The sequence below is a fragment of the Pan paniscus genome, chromosome 9 (assembly GCF_029289425.2).
Source record: "Pan paniscus chromosome 9, NHGRI_mPanPan1-v2.0_pri, whole genome shotgun sequence".
Lineage (NCBI taxonomy): Eukaryota > Metazoa > Chordata > Mammalia > Primates > Hominidae > Pan > Pan paniscus.
In genome coordinates this window covers 21,068,986-21,081,116 of record NC_073258.2, presented here as the reverse complement: position 1 = coordinate 21,081,116, position 12,131 = coordinate 21,068,986, and the positions used below count along the sequence as shown (strand labels likewise).

Below are 12,131 nucleotides of genomic sequence, written 5' to 3'. Positions count from 1 at the left end.
ATTCTCATGAGGTGTTCAGCCTCATCATTCCTTTTCCATGAAACCAGCATGCCCTCTGCCCCTGCCTGCTGAACATGCTGATGAAAATCTGGATGGCATTATGGGCCGCTTCCTGGCTATGGTTTGGCCATCTTCTTTAATTGGGAGGCTCCTAGCTGGAGTCTGCCTTCCTAGAGCCCCTAAAGCTACCAACCCTGAGACCCTGCCACTACCCTGCATTTGGCCTTTAAGGTGTACATCAACAGGCTCAGGCCCTGTGCTAAACACCTGGGATGCAGAGGTGGTTGAGGGGGTGAGGATGCTTCAAAGTCGGAAGTTGGTGGGAGAGGCAGGTGCATACACAGCTAACTATAGCAGCAGAACAAAGTAAGAGACAAAGGGACATATGAACCAGGTGTGTGGGGGAGCCCAGAAGTGGGAGGACACAGTTCTTCCTGAGAGATCAGGGAGTGCTCCGTGGAAGACGCACCGCCTGAGTCACACCTTGGAGAATGAGTAGGATTTGACAAAAGGGGAAAAGGATCTTCCAGGCTGAGGGAACAGCACAAACAAGGCTCGAAGGGAGGAATGGACAGGTTTGATTCAGCGAATAGAGATGTCAGGTGGGGTTGGAGCTTTAAGAGGGTGGTAGGAGCTCCACGTTGACAGTGAGGGGTATTTACGGGGTACCAGGAGCACAAAGCCCAGGATAGAGGGCATGTCTGCCTGGGCTTGGCTCAGCCTCACACCCAGGAATCCTGGCTTCAGCATCCCAGTTCCCCCTTGCTCCTCACCGACCTTGGAAGCAGGCTCAGGCTCCCTGATTGGCTCAGCAAACCAGCCAGCTCTTTCTCTGCATAAGTCCTGGGCAAAGCTGGGACTTCATGTTAGGAGACTCCAGGATGTCTCCTAATAGCACCCCCCATCCCCCACTCTACCCCCCAGGCAGAGGGGCGGTGCCTTTGTTAGAACACTTCACCCAGCCCACGGCAGCAGCTGTTCTGTATCTTCTGCACTGGCCGTGAACTTCTAGAAAATGGGGTGGGTGGTCTAGGCTGGATCTCCAGCATCCAGCACTGGTGGCGTAGCTGCACAACGCATTACCTTCACACATACGAACGAGCAGAGGAAGGTGATGACCTTCAAGTTACAACAGGCTTAGAGTCTGACCACCATATTTTCATAAGTGAGGCTTCAGACCCAGAGCGCAGAAAGGATTGCCCAAAACCACAAGCGTGATGGGAGGAGAGTGGAAACAGAGCAGTTTGGTTCACAGGAGCACTACTCACAAATAGCTAAAAGGTGGAAACAACCCAAATGTTCAACTGATGAATAGATAAATAAAACATCGTCTGTCCTACAGTAGAATATTATTCAGCCATGAAAAGGAATCCATGAAAAGGAATGAAGTACTGATGTATGCTATGGACTTGCTAAGTGCAAGAAGCCAAACACAAAAGCACAAAAGGCTACATATTTTATGATTCCATTTATGTGAAATATCCAGAATAGGCAAACCCATAGAGACAGAAAGCAAATAAGCCATTGCCAGGGGCTGTGGGGAGGAGGACAGGGAGTGACTCCTTAATGAGTACAGGATTTCCTTCTGGGGTGACAAAAATATTCTGGAAGCAGATCATTATGATGGTTGCACAACATTATGAATGTATTAAATGCCACTGAATTGTACCCTTTAAAATGGTCAAAATGTTGAATTTTATGCTATGGGAATTTTAGCACAGTAAAAAGAGTAGTTTCAGACCAGATCGGATGCTACCAGCTGGTTCTAAAGTCCATTCCTTAAACGTAAGCTGCTGCTCCCCCACTTCCCGTTACAGACCTACCCAGCCAGACCAGGTGTGAGAGAGCCAGCATCACTCTCAGTGCAGGGAAGCCACAGGGAAGCCACATGATCAAGTGGAAAAGGGCTTCCCCCGCCACCCCAGGAGGCAGGATTCCTGTCTTCTAGGCTGCTTCTTGCCCACGTGCCTCTGCTGAGGCCTAGCCCCCTTCTGCTGCTCCATCCCACTGACCAGCCTACTTCTGATGGCACCAGATGTTCCACACATCTTGGGCCTCCATGCCTTGCTCTTTCTATTTGCTCTACCCAAGAAATCCTTTTCCCAACCCCTCATTCACCTAAAAACATATTTTAAAAACCAGTCCCTGGCCAGGCGCAGTGGCTCATGCCTGTAATCCCAGTACTTTGGGAGGCCGAGGCAAGCAGGATCACCTGAAGTCAGGAGTTTGAGACCAGCCTGACTAATACGATGAAACCTCGTCTCTACTAAAAATACAAAAATTAGCTGGGCATAGTGGCAGGCGCCTGTAATCCCAGCTACTGGGAGGCTGAGGCAGGAGAATCACTTGAACCGGGGAGGTGGAGGTTGCAGTGAGCTGAGATAGTGCCACTGCACTCCAGCCTGGGCAACAGAGTGAGACTCCGTCTCAAAAATTAATTAATTAATTAATTTAAAAAAAATTAAAACCAGCTCCTGTCTCCCCCTTGGAGAAGACTTCCTCTTCCCCTTGCCCCTCCCACAAATGAGCAGAACCTCCCCCAGGGTGGTCACATGCATACATCAATTAAAGCAGGCATCAGGGTACAGTCGTGTCTGCATGTCTGTCTCCCTGAGAAGACTGGGAGCCTGCAAGGAGGGGCCTGGATTATTCATCACTGTATTCCTAGGGCAGCTCCAGGCCTTGCTCACAGGAGGTGCTCAGCACACGCCTGTTGAATGCGACGATGGCTGTGGGAAGCTACTTTCACTCCGGGACATCCTTCATTAGTGAAGTGGGGGCAGGCTGGGTGATTTCCAAGTCCCTTCATCCCTGGTGGTCTCTGATTATAAGGGAAGCAGTGGTGGGGGCAGCCCAGCAAGTGGCTGCTGTTGTCACAGGCCAGTGTTCTGTTCCTGTTGCCTGGCTGATAGAAGTGGGGAAGGAGAGAGCAGGAGCCTTAGCAATCCAATAAAAGCAGCTATTTCTGCTCTTGGTGGGGAGGGAGGAAGGCAGCACCCAGAGACTGGGTTCCCCGTCCAGCCTGAATGGGCCATGTATTTTCTTTGGAAAGCTAATTAAACCCTCCTCTGGACAGTCTAGACACGCAGGCTGTGGCTGGGGTTGCCTGGAGTCCTTCGACTACAGGGAAGAGCAGCAGAGGCTCTTGCTCCATTTTCCTTTGCAGTCAAGAGGTGCTACTCGTTCTGCTTTTCTGGTTATGAAATTAGTCATTTTCTAGGAAGCTTATTTATAGAGTCCACTGCACACATGAAGCACTGAGCTATTCTGAACACAGTTTGGGGCCTGAGAGGCTTAAGGTGTGAAAGCAGGTGTGAGTCACACATGGGTCCCCTTCCAGAGGTATCTGGATACTGTGCCTTTCTGTACCCAGGCAGGGGTCAGCCCTCATGGGCTGCCATCCAGCTAGGTGCTCGTTAGGGTAAGGAAAGAACAAGTTTAGGATTGGAAGGTTGGGGGTGGGTGCTCTCAAACACAATCCCTGTGGCCACCACCAACTCAATATAAAATGTGGGGCAAGTCAGACCCCATCCTCTGCCTCAGTTTCTCCTCTGTAAAATGAGAGGCCTTCTAGATCTGTGATTCTCTGACTTCTGTGGACAACAGCTGTGGAGGAGAGCTCCCAGCTACTTAGCAAAGACCCGTCCACAAAGCAGCTCAGATGATGGCTGTGTTTGAGGTTCCTAATGTTTTCTCAAGAATGTCAGGTCAACATTTACTTATTCCATAAGTGTTTATTTATTGAACATCCTACTACGAACCAGGCACTGTGCGAGGCTTTGAAGATACAATGGTAAATAAAACAGAAATAGCGGACCCTGCCTTCATGAAAGCCACAGTCTAATGATGGAGACAGATGTTGAATAATGGCATATATTACAGTGACATTTCTAACCGTGTCAAGTGCATACCATGTGAGAGAAAAGCATGTGGAAGGCGCTGTGAGGAAAGAGCCTTCCCAGTGTGGCTGGAGTGCAGAGGTCAAGAGGGAGAGGGACTTGGGGTAAGGCTGGAGGGATCCACAGGGACCAGACCACCCAACATCTATGAACTATGCCAAAGGATTTTTCTTTGTTCTAAGTACAATAAGGATGCCATGAAAATATTTTTTCAAGAAAGGTTATGTGGTAAACGTTGAGTTTTGAGGAATTGATTCTAGCTCCTCTCTTCTGGAGAAGCGTTCGCCATGCCACTTTCCATTGCCTGGGGCAGAGGGGACTTCCACATCCAGTTGTGCAGTTTGTAAACTGCACAGATTTTCTATGCCATAAGCACTGGAGCCATGTGGAGAATGTTTTGGAGGCCAGCCTGAGTGGATGCCAGCAGCCAGTTAAAATATTGCCACAGCAATCTAGGCAAGAGATGATGGTGGCTGGGACCAAGATGGGGAGGGAGAAATGTGGAGGGACTCCAGAGACATTTAAAGAATGCACTTAAAGTTACCTTGAAGGAAGTGACCTCCTCTCTGCAGGAGTGCTGGGCTCTAGGACCTGTGATTCTCAGAGACCCTGGCAATTGGGTTGAGGAAAAAAATAAAATGATATAATGCCAGTTGAAAAAGAAGATATCAGAGGGAGAAGGGCCACCCTGAACCTGACCTCTCTGCCCTTAATTATTTAAAATCTGGAATTGGGCCTGAAACTGGCCCTAGGGCCAGTCCAAGAAGCAGGATAGCAGGACTTGGGGGCAGAGAAGCAGCTGAGCCTCTGGAATTCCTGAAAGTATGCTAGCAAGGCTATGTCAAAGGTTCTTTTGGTTGCCAGTTTCAGAAATCACATCCCACTAGCGTAAGCTAAAATGTGGGGATTTATTGGAAGGATCCACGGCCATCTTATGGTCTTGATGGGCATATTGTCCAAGACTCAGTACAGATGGGAACAAGGCAGCTCTCAGGCCCTCAGCAGCAGGTCTTCTCTCCAGGGCACTGTGGCTACCATGATTCAGCACCAGCAAAATGCATCAGAATGCATTTTCAATGTGCAAGGGAGAGGATCTGATTGACCCAGGCTGGTTTGTGTGTTCAGCCTTGGATCAGTCATCAGCTACTGCCAAGGGTCAGAGACATGAAAGGCAGACAAGGCCACTGGAGCCCACGCTGCATTTCAGGCCATTCCCAGGGTAGGGGACCCCCTGTGAGTCAAGTGGTTGCCCTCAAGATATGTCTACTCTCAAGATGCTTCATGGGGTCTAGCTGATCTCCAGCAACATTTTTCCAGCTTACCAGGTAAAGGAGAAAAACTAGACCCCCATACTCTCCTATAAGGTGCCCCTAACAGGCTAGAAAGAGGGTTCTCTGATTTCAGGAAGGAAACATTTAGACTATACAAAACATGTATGTAACTACTTTTTCTAGCTATTCTGGAGAAGAGTTCTGCATACCACTTTTCACTGCCTGGGGCAGAGGGGACTTGCATATCTTGGAGAGCTGGACACAAGATTGTGGGTTACTCAGAGCCCTCTTCTTGTCCACCCATGGTTCAAAACCACTGGAACTAGGAGACAGAATGGCACAACAGCGAGAGCATGAGCCTGGAGTCCTAGGTCATAATTTCAAACTCATCTCTATTCTATTGAGCTGTGTGACCTTGGGCAAGTTACTTAACCTCTCTGAGCCTGTTTAATGATCCCTCATTCATGAGGTCATGGTGAGGATTTAATGTGATAAAGTTTGCAAAGTGCTTGCGTATAGTAAATCCTCCTACTGTAGAGGTGATGATGATGGTGATGATAATGGTGATGATGATGATGATGATGGTTGTGATGATACTGCTGCCACTGATTCCACAAGGAAGACACCTGCAAAATTCTGCTCCTGCCTCTGCAGCTTGACCCCTCAATAGGCTGGTATTTTCCTCAGGTCCCTTTGATGGGGTGGAGTTATTCAAAGGGATACAGAATACAGGAGAGGGAGCCTTCTTATCTTTGCTCAGGGTTTTTGTCTTGATCCTGGCTCAACAGCATCTTCTTACCTTTTCCATCCTGCTGCAGGAGTGAGAGAGAGAACCACGCTGCTGATGACTCCGAGGGAGGGGCCCTGGACATGTGCTGCAGTGAGAGGCTACCGGGTGAGTCTTCTCAGCACCCAGCTCCTCCCAGACCTCAGAATGGAGAGACAATGCCCCGGCTGAAGCTGGGGCTGGAGTAAAGCCTAGCTAGCTGTGAACTTGCACAAGAATATCCATGCAGCTGCTCCATAGCTCTTCGTTTATATGGGGACTTGTTTTTCTAATCCCTGATGCCTTCTGACCTGTTATCACTTGGAGCTGCTCTAGGCTCACATAGAGGGAAGAGCAGGCAATTGAGGGTGTGCTAGGAAGTGAAAAGAAGGACGAAGAGCTGAGGAGTACAGGGCTCCTAGGGGATGACCACTGACCGTTCAGTGCTGGGCTGACTTCAAGAGGTAAGGGTAGGAAACAAAACCTGAAGGCAGCATGAGCCAAGGATGGGGTGGGGGATGTGGAGAACTACCTGACCTCCCTGTTGAGAAGCCCGGCTTGAGGGTGAAACTGTGCTGCTTGAGTCCAGTTGACCACAGTTGCAGGGAGCCAAGCCATTGCAGCCACCATGGAGATATTACCAAGGTACTGTTGCCCACAGGGTGGCAGCTTGTCCCAGTTGTAGCCCCATGACCCACGCCATGATAAACAGCCTCAGAAGGAAGAAAAAGAAGGGGTGGGGAGAGAGTTTTACATTTTTTATAAGTTTTTATTGTTCTTTTCCTTCTTATAACAAAAGGTTAACTGTCAAAATATTAGAAAATAAATACAAATAAAAAAAGAAAAATCGCCATAATCCTGTAACATAGCATATATTTTCATATCTCTCCTTCTGAACATTTTGTTAGAAGACAAGTCTTTTGGGCCAGGCGCGGTGGCTCATGCCTGTAATCCCAGCACTTTGGGAGGCCAAGGCGGGCAGATCACGAGGTCAGGAGATCGAGACCATCCTGGCTAACATGGTGAAACTCCGTCTCTACTAAAAATACAAAAAATTAGCCAGGCGTGGTGGCGGGCGCCTGTAGTCCCAGCTACTTGGGAGGCTGAGGCAGGAGGATGGCGTGAACCCAGAAGGCAGAGCTTGCAGTGAGCCGAGATCACGCCACTGCCCTCCAGCCTGGGCGACAGAGTAAGACTCCGTCTCCAAAAAAACAAAACAAAACAAAACAAAAAAAAGACAAGTCTTTTGAACTCTAACGTTGAAATTCCAAACCTGTAGCTTGTCAGAGACCTCATGATTGGCAAGGAACCTTAGAATGGAGTCTTCACGTGATACTCTTTAAGATAGACATTGGAAACAACCAGGTATGAGTCTAAAGCGATGACTCTTCAAAATAAGTGGTATTTTATTCACACCACACTCAGTGCCCCAGCTCCTGAGGAAGCCCTTTGATGCAGTTCATACCTTAACCAGTAGGGGGTGCCATTGCTCAAAACACTTGGGACAGCCTGTTGAGATGGTCTAAGATGGGACCATCTGTCTAGAAGAGAATTCTCTGAAAAGATGTGAGAACTTCCTGAATATCTGAATGGCTGTCTTGCGGAAGGGGCAGCGGATCTATTCTGTGTATCTTAGGATGACGTAAGCCCAAGGCATTGAAATTAAAAACAGGCCTTTGGCCCATAGACGCAGAACTCTCTGACTCTAAAAGTGGTCCAGTCATAGAACTCGATAATTCCAGAGGAAGAAATGAGTGTTCCGTCACAGGAGGCATTCAAGTACTAGATAGATAGACAACGGAGAGGAAATTTCCACAATGGGTGGGAGGTCCAGATGACATCAGAAGTCCCCTTCAACTATTAAACAGTTTCGTGATTCAGATATGAGTCATAGAATTCGGAGATGACTCTACAATCAGGGATGGCCCCACTGACTAGAAGAAATCTGCAGAAAATAGGACAGGATGAATAGGAGTCCAGAGAGTAGCACGGTGTGGAGGAAGAAAGAGCATGGGATTTGGCGTTTGAGTCCGCCTGTTCTGCTTCAGGCTGTGTGTTTATGCACAAGTCACTTAACCTTGCTGGAGCTCCAGTCCCTCATCTGTGAATAGAAACAACAGCAATATGAATATTTATCCTCACAAGGGTCCTGGGGGAATAAATAAATGTAACCACTCAGTCATTCACTCAAGTACTTATTGAGCACCTACTAGGTCTCAGGTACTAGGTGCTAGATATATAGCAGTAAATAAAACAGACATAGTCCCTTCCCTAAGGAAAGTTCATGGACAGTTTCAGCTCTGAGCTGCTTCTGCAAAATGGGATGAAGCCACAGCAGAGAGTCTGCAGTAATAAGCATAATAGGTTAAATCCCAATGTTCTCTCCCATTTCTCCCCAAAAGCCAGCAACCAGTGTAGAACAGAAGAGTTTTGGTCATGTAATATCCTAGGAAATCAGTGTCATTTGCTACCCCTTCTTACAGATGAGAGGACCAAGGCCCAGGGAGCTTAGGCAGTCTGTCCAAGGTCACTTAGCTGGTAGAGGGAGGATTCACTCCAGGCAGTCTCTCTCAGTAGCCCGTGTCGTCACCGCTACCTTGTTTTGCCTCTGTTGTCCCCATGGAGCCACTGTCATCTTCTGGCACCCTGTGGACTGAGGCAGAAAGAGTTTAGGTGTGTTTGTTCCAGATAGGAGTTTGGAGGAGGTAGACAACGTCACTGTGCCTGTCCCTATCTGTGTCCTTCCTCTGGGAAGTCCTGCTTGCAGAGGCCGAGCAAGTTGTGTGACCCTCTAGACTCCCACGATGCTATCCTGATAGGGGATTGCAGTAATTATTTGCCTCTTCCATGGGGTCATGAGCTCTCTGAAGGCAAGGACCTCTCTATTTCATCTCTGCATCCTCCATGTCCAGCATGTATTCACTCATTTCTTCATTCTGTCACTACTGATTGAGCACCTACATGTGCTGGGCACTGTTGTAAGCACTAGAGATTGAACAGAAATCCAAACTGAAAACAGTTCCCACCCTCCCAGGACAGTATTATGTGCTAGTCAAGAACAGGGACTCTGGACCTCAGCTTGGCCCCACCACTTACCAGTAGATGATCATGGACAAGCTACTGAATCTTTCTGGACCTCCCATTCACAATATAGCAAGAACAATATTCACTGCTGTGCAGAGTTGTTAGAGGATTCAGTGAATTAACAGAAAGCTTAGAACAGTGCCTGGCATATAGCAAATGCTGTACAGACATTTGCTATTAAGGAAAAATAGACAACAAATAAAATAAGTAAGTCATGCCACATAGTATGGTTAATAGTAGTAAGTGCTATGAAGACAATTAAAGCCATGAAGAGGGGGATGGGAAAGAACTGGGGAATGGTTTGACATTGTGAATAGGGTAAATTCACATTGAATTTGTGGAAATCTACTCTACACCAGAGCCTGGTGTAGAGTAGACTTACACAAATGTTTGTCAAGGACACTGACCTTCACTGCAACTTGGACATAAAAGGAAATGGGAGTTTGTAGGCCAAGAGAGTTGGAGTGTTAGGCCTTTAGAAGGAGCCCATGAGCACTGCAGGCAATTGCATAATGATGGTATAAAAATCCAGCCCTCAAGTGCTCTTTCCACTCTCTGTCTTACCCAGAGGCGAGGCAGAGTGAGGGCCAGCCATGCCTGGTGGCTCATTCGTTCCCACACCCACCTTCGGATGGGGGCAACATGGCCAACACTCCGAGCCACCACGATCACCCAGATCTGAGCCAACACAGGGCAGGTCATACAGTCCCATCAGAGCTTTCTCGGTGGAAACGTCCTCAGCATCACCAACACCCCCTGGCAGCCCCCCCCCCAACAATGCCCCAGGGCCAGGCATGCTGCCTCACAGCCCCTGGGACACCCCCCACATGTGCTGTCGCACACTCGTGTTTGTGCTCACGTGTCACAGCCACATGCTCCCCGATGCACATGCATGTTCCCACGCACAGTCACCCGGGCACGTGGCCTGCCTCTGTCTCACACAGCCCTGCAGGGGCGGACGCACACCTCCAGGCTCACACACCTGCATGCCTTCCTCTTGCACACTCACCTCTCTCAGCTCCATCCCTCCATCCCGGGGCTTCCACTCTGCATGCTTCCTGGAGATGTGCTTGCTCTCTCGTTCCCTCCTTAGGTGTCTTTCTCTTTCTCCCGCTACTGTACCCCTTCTTCACGCACACACTCGAAAATGACTAGGCAGACTCCTTTTCTCCCTCTCCATTCTCTGTCCTCTTCTCAGGCTCTCAGTCATGCCCAGCTCCCCGGTACTGTGGGGGCACTGAGTGTCTACCCCACTGCCTTCCCCACCCCTGTGCACATGTGCACACGTGTGTTTTTCTTCTCCCTCATGCACACACCCTTTTTCATGTGGTCACCCTCCTCTTCTCTTTCACTCTTCCTTTCTTGCTCACTTCATTTGCTCACAGTCACCCAAACACTTTGGTACATTCAAACTCACAATCTCTCTTCTTCTATGTGTAGGTGTTCACATTTGCAAGACACCAGGCGGCACTGCTAATGCTGGGGACTCCACTCCTTCCCCCAACCAGCACCAGTACAGGCCTAGCCCAGCATAGTCCTAGCTCCCAGCAGCTGCTGCGGAGGTACAAGGTAGAAGGAGGAGGTAGATAAAGCAACAGTAGGTGCCAGTGGGGGCCAGCACATGGAATAGAGCAACATCACCAGGTGTTGCTCTCAACAGCATCATCATGCAGACTCATGGGCAGGCCTGCAGGGACCAAGGTCAGACTGCCAATAAAGACCCTCGCAGTATACCACCCCTGCTCAGTCCTGCACTGCAAGGGCCATCGCTTGCATGCATGCATGTGGGCAGGCCAGTCTGTATGTTCAAGCTTGGTCCACACTCCACCCTAATAGCTACTCCTTGGCCACCCCTCAAATCTGAAGATGTGTAAGCAGGAGACAGTGTCTACCCTCACAGGGATGTACCTGAGCAAGAGACCCATGTAGGCTTCAAGCCATTTGGGCAGGAAATCCTGAAGTCCTAGTAGTTAGAGTGTATCCTGGAAAGGGGAACATGGACACCAGCTGCTAACAGACTCTAGTTGAGTATATCTCCTGAGCCCTATGGACTTCTCTGCTCATGGGGAGTGCCATGGACAGAAGAGACGGGGCACAGGGCCCAGGTCTAAGGACAACGCTGCTCTTGGGAACAAAGTACTCCAGGAGCCTTCCTGCGGGCAGCTGGCTGGAGCCATGACAATCCCTACCAACCTGAGATTTCAGTGTGTCATGATTAACTGGCTTTATGCAAGGTCATGAGTATGCTGAAGGCCTGAGTAGGCCATTGCACTTTTGGTAGGAACAACTGGCCTCTTGGGCTGGTGATTCTGAGACCTACTCTCCACCTTAGATCCTGATGTCTTGCAACCCGTCCCCAACCCAGTCCTAGGCACTCTGCTCTGTATCATTGTGGGTATTAAGTGGACCCTTCCTTCGGGCCAAGGACAAGGTCTAGGTCTCAGCAAGATGCCACTGCCCATCCCGAGTGCCACTTTTTAAAGTAAAGCAGCTGGAGGCCTGAATCAAGGAAAGCTTTGTCACCCTAGTCCTGCAGCACCTATCTCTGACCAGCAGGAAGGAACAAGTCATAGCTTTCGTAGCCTTCCTACCATGCCACAGATGAGGTCTTGGACCAGCAGCCAACAAGGGCAGTTGAAAAGGCAGCCTGATTCTTTTATCCACTCCATTTTATTGAGCACCTACTCCATGCTCCATGCTTGCCAGGCACTGGTGATACAGTGACAGGCAAGACAGACATGGTCCCTGCTCCTAAAGAGTTTAGGGTGCCATGGAAGGGTACAGCCATTTTGCAACCCTATCTTGGTGGGTCAGGGAAGGCTTCCTCTAAGAAATGACCTAGAACATGAATAGGGTCTCGATTCATGTCTTCAGGAACCTGCTGTGTCAAGCATTTTAAGGAGCAGGTTTACCTCATAATGGGCCTCATCCCTGATCCGCTAGCCCCTGTTTTCACAAAGCTCCCCAGAGTGGTGCTTAGTACTGGTTTAAGCTGGTCTGTGTGCAGGTGCAGAAGCCCAAATGGACAAACCTCCAGAAGATGGACCTGGTTGTAGTAGTACTGCTGAGATGTCACCAGTAGCTGTCAACACTCAGTGGTAGAGGTTCTGT

The 12,131-nt window shown here is 49.2% G+C and overlaps 1 protein-coding gene and 1 long non-coding RNA gene across 5 annotated transcripts in view; one reads left to right on the top strand and one right to left on the bottom strand.

Moving 5' to 3' along the window:
• PTPN5 (protein tyrosine phosphatase non-receptor type 5) overlaps positions 1-12,131 on the top strand; it is a 63,682-nt gene that overhangs the window by 20,093 nt on the left and 31,458 nt on the right. For all 4 annotated transcript variants that reach the window (XM_014346766.4, XM_003830472.6, XM_014346767.4 and 1 more), the window contains one exon: positions 5,989-6,065. In XM_014346766.4, coding sequence (XP_014202252.1) covers positions 5,989-6,065 — 77 coding nt within the window. The remainder of the gene's footprint in view (positions 1-5,988; positions 6,066-12,131) is intronic.
• Positions 6,072-10,318, bottom strand: LOC117974869 (uncharacterized). The gene is made up of 3 exons (XR_004665027.3): positions 10,030-10,318; positions 8,533-8,589; positions 6,072-8,037 (listed from the first exon to the last, which is right to left on the bottom strand). It is a non-coding gene; the product is annotated as an uncharacterized LOC117974869 (long non-coding RNA).